At 47.2% G+C, this 26,483-nt stretch overlaps 1 protein-coding gene across 1 annotated transcript in view; it reads left to right on the plus strand.

The window, feature by feature from the left end:
• The first annotated feature begins 1,280 nt into the window (after window positions 1-1,280).
• Window positions 1,281-26,483, plus strand: part of LOC6600077 (potassium voltage-gated channel protein eag) — a 37,446-nt gene continuing 12,243 nt past the window's right edge. The window contains exons 1-6 of the mRNA XM_026989291.1: window positions 1,281-1,359; window positions 18,496-18,616; window positions 23,005-23,117; window positions 25,272-25,403; window positions 25,932-26,038; window positions 26,096-26,239. Of these exons, the coding sequence (XP_026845092.1) occupies window positions 1,281-1,359; window positions 18,496-18,616; window positions 23,005-23,117; window positions 25,272-25,403; window positions 25,932-26,038; window positions 26,096-26,239 (696 nt within the window). The remainder of the gene's footprint in view (window positions 1,360-18,495; window positions 18,617-23,004; window positions 23,118-25,271; window positions 25,404-25,931; window positions 26,039-26,095; window positions 26,240-26,483) is intronic.

Here is a 26,483-nt window from a genome sequence, read left to right on the forward strand (position 1 = left end):
CGTGTGTGTGCATGTATGCACTGAGAGCGTAATTGGGTTGAGCGCGACCGCAGATCATCTAAGAGCATTCGAATAGACGTTGTGAGAAGAGATTATGTTCTGAACAGCATCGGTTGTAGGCAGAACAAGGCATGCACGAGGTATCGAGCTTTCATCGATAGATATTCTGATTTGTTTACAAATCATATGTAATCATATCGCTTAATATATCCATCATTCAGTTAATACATATATGTACAATGGTGTCGAGTTTACTTAGCTCAAATCTTCCTCCCAGGCCAATGCCAGTCCGTCCGAAAGTGCCTCAGTAGAACAGGGATTCTCGTATTAAGGCGAGTAACGAGTAGCGAGTACCACGACGAGTACGAGTATTTCCGACTTCTCAGAGTTTTCCAAGATATGACCGAATCGGAATGCCACTTTCAGACATCACTGGCCCTGTTCCGCCTTTATTTCCGGGTGCGGCCACGAATCGAAAGCTCTCCGAAAACCATGCAGTAATATTAATATGAGTTCTTTCAGTAAATTCCGCTTGCCAGTCGTTTTCCCAACTTTTTTCAATTTTAATCTGGAAACATAATGAATTTTTCTAATGCTGTATCGTACCTCTTCTTTTCTCTCTCTGTTTTACTTGCAGTGCCATATGCAACCGATAAGACTGTGTGATTGGTCAAGTGGTGAACAGCTCCGACAGCGGCGGATTAAAGTTGCGGAGGTTCCCGTCCCCGTCGTCGTCGCCGCCCAGCGATTATCGAGTCATTGAGTGAGACGTGAGACGTAAGGAGCGAGAATTGGGAACGAGACCATCGAAATGGCGGTCGGCCGGGGCAGCAGTGTTGCGGCGATGCCCAGCGATGTCGTCGTTGCCCCCTCGGACAACTGCTGAAGCAGGAGCACAGAAGCTGATGAGGCGCCACACCGATCAATAGCAATCGAACATCAATTGATCCAGCTGACGAGCGGACGAGCGAGCGCACTGCGACGACCATCCTCCATCCAGCCATCGAGCCAAAGGATATCCGCACTCGCACTCGCATTCGCAGTCGCAGTCGGAGTCAGCGTCGCATCGGACCTTCTATCCATCAGCTGACAACTGTCACCCGTCATCCGTCATCCGTCAACTGTCAGAGCGACTCGCCGGGCGACTAGGCGACTCGGCGAAGACCAGTCCAACTGTCATCGGCCGAAGCGGAAGAGCAGCGGACCCGGCCAGCACGGGACAGGACAGTGTCGGTACAGTGTCGAGCAGTGCCGGCGCAGCGTAGCGTGTAGGCGGCAAAATGCCTGGCGGACGACGTGGACTGGTTGCGCCGCAAAACACATTCCTCGAGAACATCATCCGGCGCTCCAACTCGCAGCGTGAGTACCCCTAGGCTTTGGCCTTTAATTTCTCTACAAAATATTCCAGTTGGGAGACTTTATTTGCCAATCGATAAAGGCTAATTCACAATTAAATCACAAGGATGGCTGCTTCAACTACGAGTATACGAGAGTATAAGTGCTACCCGCTGTCGAATGCACAATGTTCTCGTACTCGTTGGGTGCCTAAGACTGGTTTCGGTTATCGAATAATGTCAATTATTCAAAAAAATACAATTCTGCACGCTTTCACGTATCCAATTATCGTTTCTCGGTTACCTGGCAATGCTGTTTCCATTGCCAGCCCGCAGGCAGGAGGACTGGGGAGGCAGCAGATAGCAGGGGGAGTGCCAGCAGGAGGCTGCAGGAGGAGTGAGAGCGGGTGGCGGAGATGTGTGAAATGAATTTTCCGTTAAGTTGTCAGTGCGAACAGGAAGCTTGGATTCTCTGGTACTGGAAGGGATGGGGCCAACAGCTGGTGTGGCATGCGTCCATGCATGTGCTGTGTGACGAGATGGGGGCAAAGACTCTCCGATTGCTATAAATAGAACAATCGCAAGCCCACCAAACCACCGAACCACTAACCACTGACTGACTGACTGACTGACTGACTGACTGACTGACTGGCAGACAATCAAAGGAATGTCCGTGCTGCAACATTGAATTTTCGGGTCTTTCGGCAATAGAGGCTAGGCTAGGTCTTTCAATTAGGGAAGGGGCAACCCGCTTTGGCCCAGTGAGTGGGTTCGCCTTTGAGGCCAATTGTGGCTTGGGTCCGGGACTGGGACTGGGTCTGGCAAATACCTAATTCGAATGCGATAGGCCCTCTGCATTCAATCAATCGGTTGGCTTGCACAGCTTTCACCGGGAAAACACGCAACAGGCAGAAGCAACATTACGGGGCAGAAGCAACATGAGCTCATACATTGTCCACGAGCACGGGCAAACAAGTCAGTGGACACATGCCAACCATGTCCTGCAGCACACATGGCCATGGACTGCCATGGAGTGCAGTAACTACGGGATAATTAACAAATCAGACTCCACCAACCTCTCCCATCTCCACTCTTTCGCTGCTCCTGCCCCATTTCGGGGTTTGGTCTGGGTCTGGCAACATTTTTCGGAACCAGACGACGGTCGAGTGCTCATACGGAAGCTAAAGAGCTTATTAGTCGAGGGACAGACAGGGTGACAAGTGAAAGGAATGCAATCGCACAGACGGCGGGAGAAGCAGATGCAGATACAGATGCAGATACAGATGCAGATACAGATGCAGATACAGATGCAGATACAGATGCCGTTAGAGAGAGAAACAGATAGGGAGACGGGCAGGCAACTGGATTGTCAAACAAATTGATGCATAAGTGTCGCCTGGCCAGCAAATAAACGGACCAAACTGCAACCAGTCAGAGCCAGTAGACCCCCAAAGGAGCCATCAAAAGTTGAAAGACAAATGGTTATGGGAGACTGGAATGGGAGGCTAAAGCTCCACCATCGATCACTTAATGAACCCCAATGATGGTCTGGGATCGACGGGACCTCCGGCTTCACCTCGTTTGATATTTAATCAGTATAGGCACTGCTGAACTGCTGCTAATAGTTTTAATTGAACTCGTTTCAAGGCAGGGTGTGGTGAAAGGCTTCCAGTTCGATTGAGTGGCTCTGTAAGCCCAGATCTGTGGTTCGATTCGGTTCATTTAGTTTCTTGAGCCTCCCATAAGCTCCTTTTGAGTCAATTCCCCTTCAACTCCCAGGGAACGGTGAACAATGGCCACAATACTCGATACTCGATCGATTGGGGTAGACCCAAATGAGGATTGCCAGCTGAGACTTGACAGTTGACAGTTGCCACTCTTTCTCTCATACTCTCTATACTCTAATGGGCATAGATTTCATATGCTCCTGCACGAGTCCTCCAGCTCGCTCGAGCTGTCGAAAGCGGATTACTCTGAACAGCAGCCGAATGAGAAGACATAAAGCCTTTTCCAAAAGGATTTCGTTTGGCAGGCAAAATGAAGGGAAAAGTAAAAGAACAGCAGGGACAGGGACATGGACAAGGACAGGGCCACAGCAGGGCAAGGGGAACTGAAATGAGCCAGCTTTTAGCTAGCTGCTGGGACTGGCCTGCTCCGCATGGAAATGTGAGAGCGTAAAGTGAAAATGCCATAAAGGAAATGCACACAGGCGGAGGAGAATGGAAAATGCCGAGTGCCGGGTACCGGGTACCGGGTACCGGGTGTCGGGTGTCGGGTGTCGGGACCTGAATGTGTAAGTGTATCATATTAAGGCGGGAAAATTGCGTTTATACTTTCAGGCCCAGGAACAGAATGCAAATGGTTGGGGGAATGGCAAAGGGAAGGGCAAAATGGGTCGTCAGGTGAAGCAATAGATTCTAATGTGATTTTCATGCCAAGCACAAATACAAAAGTCGAATGAAATGCGGGATACGGGCAGAGGCTGAAGTGGAACAGGTAAAAGCTGCGGGGGAAGCAGTAAAGTGGAGGCTGGAGCAGAGGATTGTAGAGCAGCCATAGACGGAGCTCAGGGAATGCCCAAAAAGTGCGGGGGCATCACTTAAATATTTATAGCCGTCTCTCGCTTGCTCCAAAACTCCCTCCCATATCGTCTCATACACCAGAATACCATCCCTCGGATACGGTCTCAAAGTCCGATGCGTCGATGGGCAGGGATATTTTTATTATTTCTATAACCGCACTAGCCTCTGCCTGTCGCATACGACTATCTTTAAGTCAACACAAATCCATGCTCTCATATACTTCTCAAATAATTTTTAAACAAGGTGCCGCAGCAGCAATTAGTAAAATCTAAAAAATGTGGTGAAGGAAACGAAGACTCAACTCGGCGTCCAGCATTTTGATGGCCTTGGATGCCATTGTATCCTGTAGATTCTGTAGTTAAGCAAACAGCCAACAGATAAATCTAAGATATAGCCACAACAGTGAATAAAGGCTAAACAACTAAATATACCCGATACTCAAAAAGAGTATAGGGGTATATTAGCTTTGTGGTGAAAATGTAACGTCCAGAAGGAAGCGTTTCCGACCCCATAAAGTAGCCTCATAAAAGTGAAGTCTACACAGACGACGAAAATCTGTGGCATCCACAATTTTGAAACGGATCGGATCGGATTTGACCAGATCGAAATATTATTATAGCCAAAAATAGCAAATCAATTTACAGTGGCCACGCAGTGCCCGTCGACACGTTCAGACTGATTTTCTGTCTCTCTCGCACGCACTCTTTGTCGTATCGTGCAATGTTAGCGCCGTCTGGCGGAGGAGAGCCATACTGACTATGTATCGGGTATAAATATAGAGCTGTTCCACGTCGTTTTTTTTTTTTTTTGGAAAATATATTTTTGGTGCTATTTTTTCGAATGATGTATCTTCAACATCGTTTAAAATTTTACCCAATTATTGTTTTTATTTTCTATATTTTATTTTATACTATTTAATATTTTATTCTTTTTTTACTTTTTATATTAAGCTCATTCGCACGGGACATGGATATGGCGCACGGGTTACTAAAAATATATTCATAAAAAATATTCATAAAAATATACCGTTAGCCAAGATTGAACAATTTTTCTGGTATTTTTGTACAGATGGTGGAAGAACTTTTACCATGTATCATCTTTCGATTAGAAGATTTATTATTATATACAAAGTTGAAAAATAAAAACACAGATAAGATAGTTAAGTTTCAAATTAATATCGGTACGAAATTATATGGAAATGTGTGTGTTTTATTGGGTTTTGTTACCCCGATTGTGATTCAAACTCGAGCACACGACCTGCCACAGGATGGATTCTGTATTCCAGATTCTGAATAGTGTTCAAGCGAGCGGAGGCACGTGGCAGATATTTTAGAATTTGGTCATCCTACAAGCCTACTTGTAGATTTCCTTCATATTTTCTCCCTCCAATTTTATCCGATTTGAGGCGAGGATTATCCTTCGCAAATGCGCAACTTTTCGACTCAAATATACGAGTAAGTGTGCGAGTATGTATGAGTACTTGCATTTATTTAAGGTAACACTTGAAATGAGAATGCTAGTGCATAATGGCTGCTAGCTTTCTGCCACCTGGTGGCCGGCTTTCTGTCGGATAAACTTCCAGTTAGCGTTACTTCGGACAATCGTTCATTGTCGAAATGCAATGCTACTCCTTTGGGGAGTGTATCTGTATCTGTATCTGTATCAGTATCCCATCCCATGCATACTTCCTGCATGGACATTGAGGAATGGGCCCATGGAATATTCAAGTATTTCCTCATTTATCTTCTGAGTTTCGCTATTTTCTCTCTTTTCACTGTCTGCTGTTCTGCTGCTCTGCTGTTCATTTGCATAAACCAATCGCATGCTGAAGGCAGCACGGGGCAGACACGAGACTCTGATAAGTAGACCCTCCAAAAAGGCCCCCATCTCGAGTCGTTTCGCTGTCCTATGGAGCCATACATTCCGGCCTGTTTGCTTTGCGTCGATGGGTCGATGGCTGCCTCGAAGTGTTTTCCCCCGCCCCACCGTTTTTCCCCAATTTGCGCCATTTCGTTAACCAAAAATTGACCAAAGACACTGGAAAGTGGCAAGCCAAGCCCGAATGGAAAGGGAAAGGGAAAAGGAAAAGGAAAGAACACGAAATGGAAGAATGGAAGGAAGGCAGGAAACGACTTGGGCAGATTTTTTAATTAGTTGACTTTAAGCCTGTCCTGTCCTGTCCTGTCCCCTGTCCCCTGTCGGGGCAACCCCTTTCGGCCCCCGATCGATTGGTCCGCAAGTTGCAAATAGGCAAAAATTTGTGTGTTGTCCTTGTTTGGCAACAAACTCATTAAAATTGAAGGAAAATCCCTCCCCTTCCGCCGTCGTAACAGAGGAAAACGACCGAAAGCCAAAATCCACAAAAATCCCGCCTGGTCCGATGGCAGGCACTTTTTTTTCCAGTAGCTTATCTGCGGCGGAGGCACACTGAGGGAGACGGCAAGAGATTGTCATCCCTCTCCGGCGCTTGTGGCTGTTGCTATGTTTTTCTGCCCTTGTTTGCCTTTTTTGGGGCTTGTCACTTTTGCGGTTTGCTTCGCACGTTTATCTCGAGTGCACATTGCTCTGCCGCTGCCTATGCCCCACTTTGGCCCACTCTGCTTTGACCTTTAGGCGCTCGCAGCAGCTCGACACTTGGCGTGTGCTGTTTGATCTTCGTCGGCAGGCCAGAGCCAGAGCCAGAGCCAAAGCCAAAGCCAAACAACATTAGCAAGAACAACACGAACAAGAGACAGCAGGACAACATGGCAGGAGGACATCACGGTGAGCCACTGGATGGATCGAAGCTTCAGATACCCCTCACGAGGCTAAAGGCTTTATCTTGATCTTAAGAGAACGTATATATGGATCTGCTTCGATCCAGCCCCAAGGGATAGGAGTCCCATCCTGACTGATGGGCGGGCCATGGATATCTCCATCCATTGATGCTGATTGGGATATTCATGGGTACCTACTTTCCAGGGTCGAATGGTCTTGCCTTTCTATGTGTGTGCGAGGTGCGAGGGTATCCAAAGTGGCCAAATACCAGGCCGTGGGCAGGCCACTCATCTTTTGGCTTTGAAGTTGACTTTCTGCTCCCTGCAAGGAGAGTGTTTTCCCTGTCGTTGACAATTGATTACGCATACGCCGCGTGGCCCGCAAAAAAAGTGCGTTCGATATCCATCATTGGATGGATGTGTTTGTCTAGGTCAACGCTGTGCGCTTTGGGATGGCTTTCGATAACTGAATAAGCGATGAATCAGCAATCAGCAGGAAGCCAAGGAAAGCCGAGGGAGCCCGACAGAAGCTGAATAGAAGTGGGATGAAAGCAGCGACAGCTGCCAGCGAAGAGAGCATCTGCTTCGTCGATTGGCTGCAGATAGTCGAAATACTTGAGAGACTGAGAGGCATGGAATGGCACTGAATACAGTTGGATAGATTGAAGGCATAAATGGAAGAGCACAAGAAGGATCCTCCGCGGAGGAACTGCCACAGGAAGAGTCTCGAATATACGAGTAGGCATTTACCGCATCAGAATCCCCGGAACAGCAATGTCAACCCAACAGGCATTATTATCCATTACACATACTGGTGTACACAGATGCGCAAGCCACGGAATTCCTGCCACATGCAACAAGCCACAACGCAGCATAATGGCCAGGTCGGGGCAGGGCATGGCAGGGAAAGGGCAGGCCAGGGCAGGCCAGGGCACGCCCCCGCAGGCCAATCGGTTAACAATTGCAATTATGCACAATCATAGTCTGCTGTCAGACGCCACCGACCCACCGCACCACCGACCCACCGCACCACCGACCCACTGAACCACGCTCGACGATTTTTCCCTGCTTTTCCGGCCGTGTTTATTATTGATTTTCATTTTTCATTTCATTCTTTTTTTGCCCTCCGTGTGCACACCCTTGCCCTTCCAGAGTGTGCGGGTATGCCGTTTCCGATCTGACACTTGGCCTCCGACCATGGCAAGCCAGTGTTTCAGTTTAAAGCCTAAAGGCCTTCAGTTCTTTGCGAAATGTGCACCGAATCGATTGATACAATGATTGATGCTCCAAAGTGCGTGTTTCGACTTAAGCTAGTAATCCGTGAATGAAGCCTTTGGAGAGTAATCCTTTGCAGGTCTTTTAGGCCACTGGGCACACGAAAAGGATGACCTACCTTCGCCTGGTCGAAGCTAAAGGCATATTTATACCTTGGAGTTGGAGGGAAATTGCAATAATAATTTCCATTTATATATTCTTGAAAGAACATTCGATTTCTATGAGTCCCAACCAGCCTTCGTTTTAGCAAGGGTATCAAAGGGTCGGCCATCGAGGCTATTCTTCCCTGATGTTTGTCGTTTGTTCGTGTAAATTAACGTCGAACAGGGGGCCAGGGGCAGGCGTGGGGGTGGTAAAAGGGCAAGGACGTGGGGAAGCGCGGAGGAAGTGGAATCCGGAGAGGGGGGTTTGTTTTGCCATTAAATTTATTGATTTTGGCCCAGTCCCCCCTCCTCGTTATCTGGCTCTGTTCCCATTTGTTACCTTTTGCCGCCTTTGCCTTTGCCTTTGCCTCTACCTTTTGCTTTTGCATTTGCTCTTGATTTTTCTCTGCTCTGCTTGCGTACTCAGTTCTGCGACACTTAACATTTGTCATTGTTTGCTGGGTTTCTGGTTGCTGGGTTGCTGTTTGTTGCTGCTCCAGTTTTGGATACCCTGGCAAGGGGCATTACTTGTTCGACTCGGACGCACAAGTGAGTGCTGCAGAACAGAATGCTCGAAATTCAAAGGGCCAGAGGTCTCTCCGTTGAGCAGGAGTTCCTCTTCGTAGTTCCAGAAGCTCTTCGCTGAATGGACTGGATCTAAGGTACTAGGCCGTGCTAACATCCCTTGGCGATCGCGTTTAAGGGAGGAGAAGAGTATAATCGAGGCCGGTTTTCCTTTCTGTTCGTCAAGCTCTGGCTCTGGCTGTTGTTGCGTCTTTGACCCGTTTTTTTGTGGCCGGAAATGCGCGAATGCACCCCATTACTCACCGGCCTCTGCGGCCTCTTCGCCTTAAGGTTGGGTGCCTTATCGCCGCTTGCCGCTTGCCGCTGGTCGGCGGCCACTTTTCGGGGACGGACAGCGAGAAGGTCAAAGTGGCGTGGCACCCTCAGAATTATCCAATGCAAAGCGAAAGCGAAAGGAAAGGCAATGGCAGTCATAAGAATAATCTGCCCTGACCTGCTGGAGGCGGCTCCACTCGAATCGACCTGGACTGTGTGGCCTGTTGACACCGACACGAACACGAACCTGTACTCGGACTCGGACTCGGATTCGGACTCTGACTTTGGCGTGCGGCATTAAATCAAAGCAAAAACAGAGGAAGAGAAGGGAAAAATAAACAAAGGGGGAGGCGGGAAAACTAAAATAAATATGAAAAGCAAACAATGTTGTTGTGGGAGGGAGGCGGAGGCGGAGATTTCGTGTCATTCGGCTATTGTGTGGCTCCCAGGTAAAGTGCGAGTATATTTCGCGCATTAATCATACGCCATGTTGTCGCAATGGGCTCTCGGGCTGTCGGGCTGTCGGAGCGGCCCTTCCAGCTCCAGGCCAAGCGTAATCATAACAATCAGGCCGCCAATCAACGCCCCACAAAAAGGAGTGAAGTGCTAGGATACCAAAGGACAGCGAGGAGAGTATACAACAGGCATATATAGCACCTAAGCAATGTTCCTCAATCGTGCAATAAATTTAATATATAGATATAATGTTCTCGGACATTTTTCGTTCTTTGGTGGAAACCAACGATTGATGGAAGCTCTCCTTATTGGTCCGCTCTCATAAACTAAAAGGTCTTTCGGCTAATGCGTGGTTCCCAGGTAAAGTGCGAGTATATTTCGCGCATTCATCATACGCCGTGTTGTCGCAATGGGCTCTCGGGCTCTATTCAATTAATGGGTACTCACAGGTCGAGGCCCTCTGCTCTGTGGGCTATTCTACGCCTCCTCTGATGCTTGGCCACCTCTTGGTTCTCCTTCTTGTTCTCCCTCTGCCTCTTCTTCTAGCTCTGAGCTACTTCTTGAATACTTTTTGGTGCTCGCGTGCAGCTCTGACCTTTGCGATGGAAATTCCACAGAAATCAATGCTCAACTCGAGGGGTTTCAATGCCATTGGACGCCGCCTGACCATCCCGACCAGCTGGCGATAATTGTAACCCCAATTTGGGCACCTGTGCCAGCCACCAGCCAGCAGCCCCTCCGGCTCAAAACTTGCGTAATACATGATTTTCCTCCATGATTTTCTCAGGCCATTCCTTCATCTTTGTGTCATCTTTACTCTCGGATATGCCATACACATATTTCCCAATATTATCAACATGTGAACAGAGCCAAAGCGTTTTAATTAGGCCCCAACGTGAAGCTACAGGCAAGAGAGGACGGAGACAGGGCAAGAAACACTGGGCAGAGACATAGACTAGTGGCACCAGTCAAACGACACTTAGCATTAAGTAAAAGGCCATTTAAGAATGGTCAGCGATTGGGGAATGGGTAAAGCGCAGGCCAGGGCAGGGCTGAGCACGGCAGGGCTGGGTCCAAGTCCAAGTTTCACTGTTGGCCCCAGTCAAATTGGATTAAGTTGTTGTACTCGTAGTTTCTCCTTTGTTCGCTGTGCTCCCACTGCACAATGTATGTATCTGTATCTGTATCTGTGTCTGTGTCTGTGTCTGTTGGTCTGCCTCTGGCCAGGTGGGGGATAGACCAGCATAAGAGCGACCTTTGGTGACCGAATGTTGTCGACCTACAGCTCCCATCTGCGGGGCAAACATCTGCAAACATGTTTTAAAATGATGTTGGCTTATCTGAAAATATCTGGTCTTATCTCTTCATCTTCTCTGAGTATTCCAACAAATCTTCTCATTAAATATTCATCTGTTTTTCCATTGTCTAATTTTAAGAGCAACTTATCAAATGGCAAGCTTGTAATATTGTTTAGATACAAAGATAGATATGGAGACTTATGAATAGAATAAGTCGTAGATAAATGGTGGGAAAAATGATTAAGTTTAAGACGGTAAAGCGATAAATGGATAGATATATAGGTAGATAAAAATAGCGATGGAAAAGAGGATTAATAACAAGAAACAAACAAAGATAAATCTCATCATAAAAGATACATTGTAAATGAGATATGTAGATATAGAGAGATGGATGATTTGTCCATTTCAGAAGGATAGATTCAAATTGGATTCATACATCGATATATCATCAGAAAGATATAGAGTTTGATGGATAGGTACATACTCGTTTATTGAGCGATACACAAGCCGAGATAGATGGACTTATGACTAGAAAAATAGAGTTCTAAACATCCGTGGATATCGTTAAAAGGGTGAAAGTTAATGCAAAAGATTTGCCAAGACTTTGGCAAGGGTGTTCGAGAAGACCCTCCACAGGGACAATGTTGCCAAGGAGCAAGCCAAGGGATTGTTGGGAATATATAGCGAAAGAAGCATTGGGAGCATTCGTTAGAACCGATGGATGCTCCATCGTTGGCTCAATTCAATCGCGTGCTAAGCAGCGTTCGCTTTCTTTCTGTCTCTATGTGTTCTCTCTTTTGCTACCCCACTAGTCGCTGTGTGGCTAATTTGCTTTTTTTATCAATAAAAAGTGTAGCACGCTTTTTGGGGCCACTCGCAGCACGCAACGCGTCCAAAATGCAAAAGAGAGGCGACAACAGAGAGAGAGAAGCACACACAAAAACGCACACACACACACATATGTACATGTGGATGTATGTTTTTATATGTGTATATTTTAAACTAAAACTCGATCTTGCACTTGGCGAGCCAAAAGAAAAGTTGGCAGCAGTTTTGGGGCCGACCGACTTTGTTGCTGGGCGGGGACCAAAAGTTTACGCAATCAACTTTTTCGCAATTTTTTCTCAAACCCCCCCCCCCCCCCCCCTTTCCCCAACACACATACACACACACGCAGAGACACAGGGAGAACGGAAGAGAGAGTTGGGAGAGGAAATGACGATGTCGACGAGCAAAACTTAAATGTGGCATCAGCAAAAGCGAGTCGTCGCTGCGAGGCGGAGCGTGGCAAACCAATGGCGCCAACAGCTCTTCAAGTGTGTGTCTGTGTGTGTGTGTGTGTGTGTGTTTGTGGGTTGACCAACTCTCACACATAGCGATACATATACATGTACAGATACAGATACAGATACAGTCAGGGTATGTGGAAAGGAAAGTCTACAAAATGCTGGAAACATTTTTAAGCAAAATAATATTGAAATGACTGAATCGGACCGCGCGGCATGCCCCGCGAGCAAAATTAAATCAACCGTCTGTGGTGTCAACGGAGATGGTGGGGACCGGTTTACTGGTGGGACTTGGCGGACTTGGCACGAACACACCATTGACCTTGAAGTCAAATGTCCACAAAGCAGTCGCAGAACATGGAAAACAATCAAAACAGGTGTGAGGGAGGAAATGGAAATGGAACGGAACGGAACGGAACGGAACAGGCAACGGAAATGGCACGGCGCATATCGAGGGATCTGGGGATATAATTTAACCTTAATGTGCCACTGATCCTGGGCTCAATTGATGGCTGAAACCGTTCTCGCCCTCTCCCTTTTTGGTTTCGTTCGAGTACGAGCCGAATATTGAATATTCCGCTCATCCGAAAGTGCTGATGGGTGCTTTGGGTAGAAGGTGTCACCATTGTCATGCGCTCATGAATCTCTGAAATGCAGACACCAGCAGAACCATTGATCGGCTTGTTCATTGGCACAGATCCAGAGGCAAACCTTTGCCAGAAGTCCATTCGTTCGGAATTGTTTGTCGGTTCAATCCGCAAAGACAGAAACATATACGTCTCTCTCTCTCTCTCTCTCTCTCTCTCTCTTTCCGTCCCTATCTCTCTGGTTCTCTGACTGTGGAGCTGTAAGGCGTGTGGTTCAGTGGTTCAGTGGTTGGATCGCTGCTTCACACTTAATTATGCAAATTTAATAACAAATGCCAAGTGGCGCACACAGAGCGAGAAAGGGAGACGCACGGGGAGGGCTCCATGAGGTATATTATAAATGCCATTATGCGACAAGTGGCAGCGAGGACGGAAGAGGGAGTGGAAGCGGGAGCGGGAGCGGGAGCGGTAGCGGGAGGGTTGGCCGTGGAGCGAGACTGAAGGATGCGAAAATAGGATGATTTGTATGAAACTTTGTTGCAATTCTTTTAAAGCATGCCCCAAGGAGTCGTAGCAGCACTAACAAGGCTGCCTAATCAACGCGGTTTGTCCCCAACTGCTCTCCGTGCCACCCTTTTCCCCTTTTGTCTCTGTCTCTGCCCGGTCTCTCGTTGTCTCCGTGCATTCTCCATTTTCCATCTGGCGCTAATGTAATTAAATCGCAATGCTGACAGGGCCGCGCCTCTTTTTCACTTTTCGGACAATGGAATTTATGCACTCGACTGTTCCTAAAAGGGCGGCTGTCTGATGGCTGTCGGGGGGGGGGGGGGAATGGTTGAAAGAGAAAGGATTAAAGGGGTGGGGGGTGGCAGGGTGGCCAGAGCGCAGAAAAATGACATTGGCCATCTGGCAATCTGTGGCCTAATAGCAGCCCCAAAGGGCAGGGCTGGAACGGGCAGGGAGGGGGCTGGGCCGGGAACATTAGGTGTGCATAAGGGATAATTGCAAGGACCGTTATGCCGCCTCAACCGTATAACGGTCGCCATTCACACTAATGTCATAAAAAGCCCCCTGTCGAGTGTGCCTAGTGTGCCTAGTGTGCTAGTGTGTGTGTGTGTGTGTGTGTGTGTATGTGTGGGACAAACTCCGAACAAAAGCAACGACAAAAACGACAACGAAAATGGCAAATGCAAAAACCACAAAACAATAATGGAAAAAATAGCCGGAGATAAAGACACAGGGCGAGAGCGACAGAGACAGAGACTGAGAGTGAGAGTGAGAGTGAGAGAGAGAGACAGAGCAGAGATTAGGGAGATTGAGGGGAAGGCAAAAGTAACCGAGCAGGAGAGGCCGTGCACAGTGGTTCCACCTGTGACAAAATCTCTCTCCTTCTCTTTTCTCTCTCTTGCGAATACGATAGCCTCCTACGCTGTGATAGGAGTGTGTAATAGACCCCAAAGAGAGGGGAATACAGCAATATGGGGTACCGAATTCGGGGCTTCTGAAGATAACATTTTTAGAGCTTGAGATCATAGTTTTTGGAGCAGAGATCTGGTCAAATTTGATAAAAGAAGCTAATAGTTGCTCACTTTCAGAGCTCTAATGGTTTTTTCTATCAGCTAAATGGCTTTAAAATCGAATTACCTGCAAGTGGCCCATGACTCGTTTTTAGAGAATTATTTGCAGGGGTTTCCAGGCGGTCCGAGATCCATTTAGTCCAAGGTCCAAAGTTGATAGCCCTTCCATCCCAATCCGTTTGATAGCCACCGCTTTGGTACCACTGTGCGGCGGCCAGGCGGAAATGAAAGTTTTGCAAAAATTGCAACCACATTTGCATGTGTATAAGTGGGTCCCGGGCCCTGTGTGTGTGAGTGTGAGGGTGCCAGTGCCAGTGCCAGAGGGGGCAGTGCCAGAGGGGGCAGTGCCATTGTGAGAGAGTGGTGGTTGCTTCATGGTGTATTTAGTTAATGGACTAGTTTCGTTCTATCCTTCGGAGGAGGTCCCCCTCCCCGTTCCCGTCTCCGCACCCACGGGCGCGCCCCACCCAGGCCAAGGCCTCTAGCAAATCCACTTAGGTGGACTCTTCTCGGGCTGCTGCGGTCTACCGCACACATCCAAATCAATCAACGACAGAAGAACAAAAACAGTAACTTTTCCATTTTTTGGTCAGCTTACAGCTGTAAATGTTGCACGGCTAATTGGCAATGGAGGAAGGAGGGGGGCCCAGGAGAAAGGCCACCATTCAGCGGTGCTGCGCCATCAATCATCGAGGAACATGGGGGACCGCCTGCCGCGCACACACCCCAGACGCCCCCAGAACCGAGAGCTGAGAACCCAGAACCCAGAACCCAGATTCCAAGTCCTTATTTTGTTTTCCACCTATTAATATTTTAGGTTGAGTTGTCGACTAGCCGCAAATTGCCAAAGGAAATGAGTGCTCGATACTCGATCCTGATTGTCTCTGGCTTGCCTTTTGCATTTTGGCTTTTGTCTGCTCGCAGCTGGGGCTCGGTTTTCAAATCAAATCAAACCCCAAGCCAAACCAAAAAATCATTAATTAAAATCTAGCTTTCCTTTGCCGTCCCTTACCCTGCGATGTGAGGGACGGTCGTAAGTGTCAACGTTGACATTTATAATACATCATCCATAATCGAGAGCTCATAAATGATTGGGCAATCAGGCAATCAGGGCGGTGGGGCGGTGGGGCGGTGGGGCGGCGGGGCAGTGGGGCGGCGGCAAGTGCTGCTGTCGGACATCCATCGGTATTCCGGCCACGGGAATGCTCGCTGGCGGTGTGGCTGTGGCTGGCTGTCAATCATCCACACACATATATGATATATGTTTACACAGGAATATATTGATGCTTGACTTCTCTGAGTTATGGACATATTCAAGCTCTAAAGGATGTTTTGGAACAGAAACGGTTTACTTAAATACGATGGTACATTTACTAGATTTGTTAGGTATGCTAAGGTATAACCGCCACTCAAGCAAAGAACATTATTCGCTTGCATTCGAGTATAGTTACTGCCATCTCATCCGCTGTGGAGGTGGCTTTCAATTGGATTTCCTCCTCGCCTGCCGCTGACACCGGAACAGATTCCGTTCGCCACATTCCACTCTCGTGGCTCCATAATCCGGTTACCGTTTCTCCACTTTGGGGACATATAACGGGCTGCGGTTGGCCTATAAGAATGTGCGGCTTAGAAAGAAATCGCGGCCCGGCAAATTGCAAAACTTTGTGCGCCAGCTTTGAATGCCATTAAGGGCTGTAGCCGCAGAGACTAGGCGAGAGACACACAGACGCATTGCCTGCCAAGTTGGCATATTTAGCCACGTCCCACGTCCCACACCCCACCCACAGCACCCACAGCACCCACACCGCATTCCCAAGTAAAACGCTGTGACGTTGACATAATGGCAAAATCAAACACGCACACAATGCCGACGCGTCGGCAGCTGGACGGGGGGGTTTATGCGTTGCCAGAGCAACATAATAGCAAGTCGTGATATCACTCATACGAGTATCACTTCCACTCGTGCTGCAGGGCGCTCCTTGGGGCTGGCCTCCAGGCATCTGTTCTCCTAGTTCCCAAGTGCAATTCTGTCTCATCTGCTAGCTGTCGTTCTATCATTAAATAGTTATCGGAAAAACTATGTCTCTAGATACAGCAATTGAACGTACCATTGAATACGAAATGGAATAACATACATAACAGTACGTTTTCTTGGAGCAATCAGGTGGCGAAATCAACTGGAAAAACATATGATCTGCTAAAACAACTTGCAGCCGCACAAAAATACTTACCAGATACATATGTACTTCCAAGCGAATGATGGCCAAGTAACTTGGAAGTTGTGAAGGACGAATAGATATTTCTAGCTGAGCAAAGCAAACATTCAAAATTGATTTCAGGACATGGTGAGGATACAGAACCATTCTATTTTTGTGCATCAATTATTTTAAAGCAGACAAACGAGCCACCGAGCATGGCTTCAAGATCTACTAACTGAATCACCGGCATACGAGTAGAGCCGCGGCCCCTGCCGCAAACTTCCCACTCGTTTGTATTTACAATATTTCTCCACGTATAAACGAGTTGAGAGCCTCTCGCCGCTCTCCTCTTTGGCCTGGTGCCTCTCCATCACCTTTTAGAGCGTAACGAGATTGCCGGCAAAGCCACCTGCTGCCCACTCCGTCGAGGGGCAAATGTTGACACTGCAAAGTAGCAAAAGCTGTTGTTGTTGTTGTTGTTGTTGTTGTTGTTGTTGATGTCCTTGTTGCTGTCATAGAACAGCAGATGTGTCCATGTGTGTGCGTCACATAAATATGCATTTCCATTTCCCAACAGCAGCCACCGAGCCATTGCATGTGCATATTTTTATACATATTCATTGGCTTGGCCATGTCCATGTCAATGTGGGTTAGTGTGTTCCTGCTGCAGCTCCTACTGTCACTCCCACTGCCACTCCCACTCTCTCGCCCGTGTCTGGCACCTGCAACACGCAACTCTGGCCATGCAATGGCTTCATGCCCATGCCCCATTTGCATACTCAGCGCCTACCGTCCCTCTCAACGCCTCCTCAGTCGCGCCTCCCTATACAATGTCAATAAAAAGTAACATCAACTGATTTTTACTCTGTTCTGCCGCTTATCGAATTATAGCACATTGCATGGTCCTGCACGAACAGAAACTAGACTCAAATATAGCTGGGACACAGCTAAAAATAGCATTCAAAACATTAGCCAAACATACAATATATCTTAAATCTGATGACTCTTTAGTGAAACTTTGAGGAAGGAAGCTGGAAATGGAGTCAGCTTGGAACCTGTTGATCATTTTGCGAAATGGACAGAGACGGGAACCCAAAGCCCTGAATTTCAACCTTATCAAAGGAGGAAACGGATATGAATATCAAAGAAACAAAAAACAAAAGAAATCATAGTTCCATGGGGAAACGAAAGTCGTCGATGCGAGACGGCACAGATATTCGTACGAACACGAATTTAAATACTAATAAATATGAAGAACAAAAAAGTGATGTAGTGAAACAACAAGCAATAAATGAATGGGGAGAAAGGGAGGTGTATACAAGGACAGGGAAAGAGAGTCCGCTCCAGGTCGATGCCATGTCCGTGTCCGTGTCCATGTTCATGCCGTGCGATGCCAGCGCGTGGTTTGCACACGTTACCTGCTTACAACCTACCCGTTCAACGTTCAGTAATAAAAACCACCATTAGTCGACTGACTGACTGACTCACTAACCGACTGAGAAGCAGACTGAATGACTGAGCAATTGAGTGCCATTCGTTTGATGTGTGGGGCATGGGACATTGGGCATGGGGCGGGTGCAGTCAATAAAACGATATTTATTATGAATGACAACATTTGAAATGTTCCAATTACGGGCAAAGTACGAGTACTCTGATAAACCTCCATGGATAGGATATGGGTATCCAACTAAATAACTTACATAGCGACTGACAGCAGCCACATTGTTATTGCAAGCTACATACGAGGACGAGTACGACGACGAGTACGTCGACGAGTACGAGTACGAGGACGAGTACTCGTACGAAAGGTATTCTTGAGTACGAGTTTGCAGGTGGGGTACACATAAAATTCTCGCTTTGCGGACTTAATTTATCAATAGGTTTCTTCCACCATCGACATGTATCCCATACTAAATGCTGGTTACAAATAAACAACATAACTCGTTTAAATACAGCAAGAACTTGTACTCATGTACCGCAAAGGGAACCAAGTCTTTGGAATCAAACGGTGGGAACGTTGTGGCTTTCGTATGGATAAAGTATATCTATTCTTGATCAGAATCAATAGTCTGTCCGTCTGTCCATCTGTCCATCTATTATAAGCCATGATAACTTATTTCGTATACACTCGTATAATATGATAAACCTTTATTTCTCTTCTAGCGGACAGCTCGTTTCTTTTGGCCAACGCACAAATCGTCGATTTTCCGATCGTCTACTGCAATGAGTCCTTCTGCAAGATCAGCGGCTACAACCGGGCCGAGGTCATGCAGAAGTCGTGCAGGTATGTGTACGTATTGCCGATTTATTCTCACTCCGAACTCGCTCTGTTCTCGTTGTTGTTTCTCGCTGTTTCTACCCGCTGTTTGTTCTCGTTGCTGTTTACATCACTTTTCTCTCATCTTATTACTGTTTTTAATGGTCTTACCACCCGTAAGACCCCTTATGTATTACATATGTAAGCGTATGTATGAAAATGGTTAATTTGTTCAATGTTCTAATTGAGATATTATTGGTTATTATTGTCACTTAATGCACGCATGAAAGAGTCAAAGAAATCTATCTACTTAGCTGAGAAATGCACTATTCTTATTTCTATATCCTCGTATTTGTATGTTTGCCATCTGTCTGATAGCCATTAGATAGACCATCTGTCGGTCATCCTGGCAAATAAAAATCTTTAGCCATGTACATACGTATATAAGACGGAACCGCCATGATCGTCTAAGCACCATCGATCTGCAGGGGTTTCAAGTCCGAAGCCTTTCCTTTCCCCAATTATTTTCTTTCGCTTTACACATACTACCTCTATCGTTCTGTCTCTATCGTTTCTCCCTGAATATCCCTTTCGTTTTGCCTTTATCGCTATAAGCCTTCATGTACAAATATTAGCTTTCTAGCAGTGCTGCTCAAACTGTAAGCTGCATAATCCTACAGAAAGTGGGGAAACGGACAGAGGGACAGAAAGTCAGAGTCAGATTCCGGAAAGAGTGGAAGGAGACGGATGGGGGTAGGGGATGTGCAGCTGCCAGCTAAGAGGATTGCCAGAGATTGTAAGAGATTTCTGCTGCGACGCGTCGCCTCTTGCACCCCCACCAGCTCCCACTGCCAACCACATCCACATCCACATCCACACTGTCTATCCTGTCATTAACAGCATTCTTACGCACCTGCCCTATGCCCTGCCCCCGGATCCCATTAGAGCAGAGCCCCATCCATCTCTGGCCGTGTTCATCTGCTTAACGGCTTATCCCCAGCTGTTTCTGGCGAACAGTGAATGCGAAGACTGAATTTCATTTATTGTTGTTCCTTTTCCATTTAATTAATTTACCTTTTATTCTCAGCCAGTTCAGCCATCGGCGGCGACCATTAAAAAACCATTCTCGAACCTTAATGCACTCTGCTGCTTAATGCAAATGGACAGCTCTTTCATTGTACTCCATTTACTATCGTATCTCGCGAATTGGCAGTGTGCAACAATTAAGGCAGCTGCAACTCGACGACTCGCTGCCCCCCGAGTGTGGCTGCGAGTATCCTAGCAGCCTAGTTAAAGGTTTTAGCCCTCTCATAGCAAGTTTGGGTCTTATATACATATGTATATATTTTTGTTCATTCCCCAGTCCCATTCCCATTCCCGACTGCTTTTCAAATTGCCTTCCGGTCCGGTTCCACACACACAAATGCACGAGTACCATGCAGACTGGGGATGGGCACTGTGGAGAGACAGACACATGCACAAGTGTTAACTGCATTTGTTTGCTTTAATTTGCGAAGAACTTTCCCCGCCACGCTCTGACCTCAAACAGGGCCCTCATAAATCAACAAGAGGCAGCCCCCCCTCCATAGGCCCATGGATGCCGTGAATCTCTCGAGAATTGTTTTTAATTTGCAGGCCAACAGAATTGCCACAGCGACTCGGGCAAACACACACAAAGAGAGTGGAGTGAAGTGCCCCTATTCCGCCACTACTCAAACCACCCCACGCCACTCCACGCCACCCCACCCCACCTCACACCACACTCTCTATCATACTTGCAGCATCAGCGGGTGATTCCCCAGTTGCTTGGCCCCGAAAAAACCATAAACTTTTTAATGCCAATCTACCGTTTAGCTAGAGATATGCATACACCTCTCCACCTCCACCTCCACCTCTCCCTCACCCTCTCTCTCTATCTCTCTCTCGCTTTCTCCCTCTTTCTCTTTAAGTGCCAGTGTGTGCTCCTTTGACCTAGTTTTTTTTGTTGTTTCTGCTGTTGCTCTGCACTGCTCTGTGGTCGAGTGTGAGAAAAAAGAAAAAGATTAGCGAAAAATAAGCAAAAAGAAAACGAAACTCAAACGAAAACCAACGCTGACCAACGAAAACCAAACTTAAGCAGAAGATAAAAAGACAGAGAGAGAGAGAGAGAGAGAGAGAGAGAGAGAGAGAGAGAGAGAGAGAGAGAGAGAGAGAGAGAGAGAGAGGGAAAGAGAAGGAGGTGGAAATATAAAGCAGAAAAGAAGGAAGGAACATATATAGTATAAGCGGCTAAGTAATCGTTCACTGATTCTTTTGATGTTTCCCGAACTGCGTTCTCTTTCAATGCAACTTGGAAGCATTCCACCATCACCTCCACCTATACTGGGCGGTAATCCCCTCTACACAGTGAAAGCGCTCTCTCTCTGGGGCAGACGTCAGCCGTACAAAAGATAGATGTCAGACTGAGAGAGACTAGAGACATGTGTACATGTGCCAGGGGTCCTATCTGCCCAAGAGAGCTGTACTCCAATAGACTCTCTAATACAACCTTCGCGCTCATCCCAAATTGAAAACCAGTTGCCAAGTTTTTACTTTTGGTATGGTATCGGATATCCTAAAACAAAATGTATTTTTTATAACCGGTTTGATATACATAAGAGTATATCACGTTTAATTCTTACGATTCTGACAAGAAAGGAACATCGTTCAGAGGGACAAGTTTACTTAGAACCAAACTGATGTCTCGGTCGAGAAGACTAATACACTTAGTGGGATCTGATCGGATCGGAAATCCTTTCTTCTGTTCATTAGAAACATGTGAACAAGTGTATCATACGCTCTTTAAGGGTCACCTCCAGACAGAGGTCTAATAAGGCCACGTACACATACATATGCAGTGCAGCAGATCATCCAAATGTAGTAAGATGTAAAACCATGAATTATTTGTGGGAAAAAGTGCCATGTTGCTTCTCCTGGTGGAGCCGTCTTATGGGATACAGTATTTAACATGCACAGCTTTATTTCGATCCAGTGAGATATCTGCCGCTGTGGAGCTTCCACTGCAAATGCACGCTTTTCACTGCTTTTCACATATCCATGTACCGGGGGACCCAAGCTAGAAATGTTTGCTTTTGTAACCCAATTTTATGTTTTTTTGTCTGGGCTTAAGCACACACCCACATGCACCCACATGCACCCACATACAGACAAACTCTGCACTGGGATAAAAAATAGTTTTCGAGCTGAGCGGAAATGAGTCGGCCGCTGCTCTCTGCAGCACTGCCCGTGACGGCGTCGTCGCCGATTCGCTCGAACATAGTTTGTTGAACTTTTGTCAAGGCACACACACACACACACACACACACACAAACACAAAGAATAGAAATTAACTGTTCCACGCGCTCTGTGTTGTTCCCCGTTTCAGCGTTGTTCCGTTTTTGTTTCATTACCGATTCGTTTCGTTGCCGTTTCTGCTGACGTCATGGCGTCATGCGATTCGAACGAGTGCCCCGAAGTATGCAACGCTTTTTTGACTGCAACTGTTCCCCCTCATTCATCAGATCACGTGGAGGGGGATGTGGACGATGATGATGCCATCGGAGGGATGATGGCAGTATCGGAATTCCAAGCATGTTGCCAACTTTCCCAAGCAATCAACATGAAAAGAAGCAAAAGTTTCGCCCCAAACTTCTGCCGAAAACATTGAGCATTAAATATTTACTTTTCATGGGAAATTATCCCAAAACGAACACCAGCGGTCGGCCAGGACACCTAAAGTTCGGCCTACAGTTTGGCCTTTGCCTCGAAATGAATTCTGCATTGAGGACTCTCTCTATCTCTCTCTCTCTCTCTCTCTCTCTCTCTCTCTCTCGGGAGGCCAAATGTATTAGTCATTCCATTGTATTGTGGATTCCTGGCATTGCCAGCTTTCTAGAAGATGTTTCGTTCGGACATTCTAGTATTTATGAATCCCAAAGATATTGCTGTCCGTCCAATTGACATTTCACTCTAACATATATAAAGAACATTCTCCGAATCTGGACTAAACTCAGGCCAGGTTCACCTGGATGAACCGTAATCGTATCCGTACTTCTTAGCCGCACTTTCAGAGATGGCCTTAATGGGGGAATATATTTTCGATATTTTATATGCTCTGAAATGGAAATGTATCGCCATCTAGCTTCTTTTGTCCATTCTGGTTTGTTCTGAGTTTCTCTGAATGATTTCTGTTTTCAGTTTTCAGTTATCAGTTTTCGGTTTTTATTTTTGCATGTGCATGTATCTGTTAAATCTGTGTGTGTGTGTGTTTTTTCCCTATGTGGCATGCATCGGGCTTAAAGCTAACCAAGAATAATACCTCGTTTTTTCTTTCCATCTCTCTCTCTCTCTCTTCCTCTCTCTGTTTTTGCTCCCACACTCCCGAAACTCCCATCCAGATGCGGCTTCATGTACGGCGAGCTGACAGACAAGGAGACGGTGGGACGGCTGGAGTACACGCTGGAGAACCAGCAGCAGGATCAATTCGAAATATTGCTCTACAAGAAAAACAGTGAGTACCGGAGCACCGGAGCACCGGAGCACCTCTAGCCCCAGAATCCCAGCCACCCAGCCACCCAGCATCCCAGCATCCCAACATCCCAGAATCCAGCCGTAAATCTAGTCCGGCTCCCATTCGATTTGTGCGTATGCTTAATGACTTGTGTCGGATCTCCTGATGGTAGAAGGTAGTCCCAGGCAGTCCCAAGTTGAACCCAAATCAAAGTCTCCCCAACACCTCCCCCCCACCACCCCACTGGTTGGGCCATACATTATTTGGATTTTAGCTCGTTGGCGTAAATGGCTGCAGTTCGTAGACTTCGTCTCCGGGTCGGGACCATTCATAATTCATTCGTGTCCGGGCTCCCACCGCATCCCACCCCCGTAATTTAATTCGTGTGCCGCACCAACCCCACCCCACACCGCTCTAATGCCAACAAATTGGGTCTGAGTGTGGGCCATCAATCAACCCGAGGAGACCCCCATCCCCATGCCCCGACCGTGACCCCACCCACCTGTAAGCCTGTAGCCGACCGCCCAGCCAAATCAAGTGGAATCAAGTGTAGGCCCCCCACCTCGTATTGCCAGAGAGCGGCCTGGAATTGGCCAACTAATGAAATAACGCCTTCGAGTATCAATTTTCAGATGTGCAGTGTGGCTGCGCCCTCTCCCAATTTGGCAAGGCGCAAACACAAGGTAAACCTTCATCAAGCTTATGGCAATCCTTGGCAGTCCTTGGCAATCCTTGGCAATCCGCCCGCACCTATACGAGCGTTCGCAGTCGTGTTCGTATTCGGGCTTCCTGTTGCATGTTGCATACGGGGGCTCAGTGGGCGAATAGAACGGAGCATTAACTATGCATAAATCAAGTGCAGCCACTGGAGCATCAACAGATGGAGAAACAACAGCCACAGATGGACCAGACCAAGTGCTGTCGCCGCACCAAATCAGGTCTCCGTTGAAATTGAACTCGATTCGGAACTAAAATGAGTTTTCAATCGAGCGGCAGCAGCAGATCTTAGCAAAATATTTGCTTTGTGCCTTCCTGGGTGCCTGCCAGTTCTATGGACATATATATTGGATTCGGGCCAAGTCAGGTCTGGGGCTGGGGCTGGGGCTGGGACTGGGACTGGTTGTGGTGCTGGCCCGACAATAGCAAAACTCAGCCGTACAAACAATAGGCGGAAGCTGCGGGAAATCGAACAAATTGAATATCACTGACAGGTGTCTCTGGGGGGAGAATGCGCTGGGATTCCTACGGATAGGAATGGGTATGAGGATGAGATTGGACAGCTGACAGTCGAATCAGGGCGGGTGGATTGTTGAATAAACAATAGCAATATCCGCAGAAACATAAACATTAACCGGAAACGAATACCGGATGAGGAAACGGAAACGGAAGCAGCAAATTGCGATTGCAATTAGAGAATAATTATGAATTCCCCTACACACTCTCACCTACGCACAGACACGGACACGGACACGGATACGGACACGGACACCAGAGGCAGAGTCCTGCCCCCATGCAAATCGAACTGCAATTATTTCAGATGCCAGTCACGCCAGCGAAAGGCGGGGCTCAGGCGCAGACAGTGCCTCACATAACCATCAAACCCTGCCACCAGTACAGTGAAAATATTTTGTAAAGTGGAGGATTGAACAGGGGTCTTGCTTGGCTAATCTGTGGAAACTGGGTCCATTAAAACCACAACAAACGAGTGATTACTGATTCAGCCATCGGCCATCAGCAGCTGTCCACTGGCCTACGATACGACTATTCAACGCACTGTACTGTACACGCATGCAATTTTCATGGCACCCTCTGCATTCTGCATTCTGCATTCTGCATTCGGTCTTCGGTATTCAGCACCCAGCATACATTATCGAACGTTCCATATCAATAATTGCAATCCAATTGCAGTCCGTCTGTGGGTCGTGGTCCATCTGTGTGGCTTGGCAGAGGGGGGGTAGGGGTGGTTTGTTTCTGGGGGCCTGTTGTGACCTGAATTCGAATGGGATTATCTATCGTTTGGAAAACGCAATCGACTGTGGCAGAGCCCAGAACGAGTATTATCATCATTATCCCCCATCATCATTTTCCCGTCCCCATCGGGACTGGGATTAAGGACAATTTTTATTAATTTCGCCTTTGTTCCGTCCACGGCAGAGACCCCACTATGGCTGCTGCTGCAGGTTGCGCCCATACGGAACGAAAGGGATCTGGTTGTGCTGTTCCTGTTGACGTTCCGGGATATAACGGCCCTCAAGCAGCCCATCGACAGCGAGGATACCAAGGGAGGTAAGTGCATATCGTCCATTCGTACAGTAGCATCCGATCTGTTCAATCCAATATCCAAGCCAATCCAATCTCTCACTCTGAGGGACTTGGGTATCCATTCCGCACTCTCTTATCACTCTACTGTTCTGCTCTTTCTTTCCATGTCTACACACGCACACACACACTTGCACCCCGCACACTTACACAAACACACACACACACAACACACACACACACACACACAACACACACACACATGTATATAAACGCTTACACAAATTGAACAATTTCAACAACAATTCAACAACAAAAACTCAACGAAAACTCAACAACAAACCCAATTCGATCTGCAAACAATATATGTATCGTATCGTATCGTATCGTATATGTTCTCTTCTAACTCTATCGTTAACTCTGCCGTTATTTTTTGGTTCGTCTCGCTCCGTTCCGTTACGTTTCGTTACGTTTCGTTACGTTACGTCTGTTTCTTGGTGTCTGTGTCGGTGTTGTCATCCATTGTAGCGGTTAATCTATTTTTACCAGTTTTAGGTCTCTCGAAGTTCGCCAAGTTGGCCCGCTCGGTGACGCGGAGCCGCCAGTTCAGCGCCCATCTGCCCACGCTGAAGGACCCCACGAAGCAGTCCAACCTGGCGCATGTGAGTGTCTAATGCCACATATGCCACATATATATATATCCCCTTAATCCACCGTAGATGATGTCACTGAGCGCGGATATTATGCCACAGTACCGACAGGAAGCGCCGAAGACGCCGCCACACATACTCTTGCATTATTGTGCATTTAAAGCAATTTGGGACTGGGTGATATTGTGTTTAACATTTTATACCGCCATCATGGTGAGTGATTCTCCACCGCAAGGTCTCCTCTTCAGCTGTCTTCTCCCTTAAGGCTGGCCCTCCAAAATATCCTGAAACATTCCCTATCATTTGGCTATACATCTGGTCTGTTCCTAGATCTCTCCCTAGAACCTCTTTCCTTACCGTATTTCTTTCCTTTTTATCTTCTGTATCCTTTATTTCCGTTACTCTTCCTTTTTGTTCTCTAAAAATTTCCTTTCTTTTCGGTACTCCTCGAACAACG

The sequence above is a fragment of the Drosophila persimilis genome, unplaced genomic scaffold (genome assembly GCF_003286085.1).
Source record: "Drosophila persimilis strain 14011-0111.01,24,50 unplaced genomic scaffold, DperRS2 tig00000232-arrow-arrow-pilon, whole genome shotgun sequence".
Classification (NCBI taxonomy): domain Eukaryota; kingdom Metazoa; phylum Arthropoda; class Insecta; order Diptera; family Drosophilidae; genus Drosophila; species Drosophila persimilis.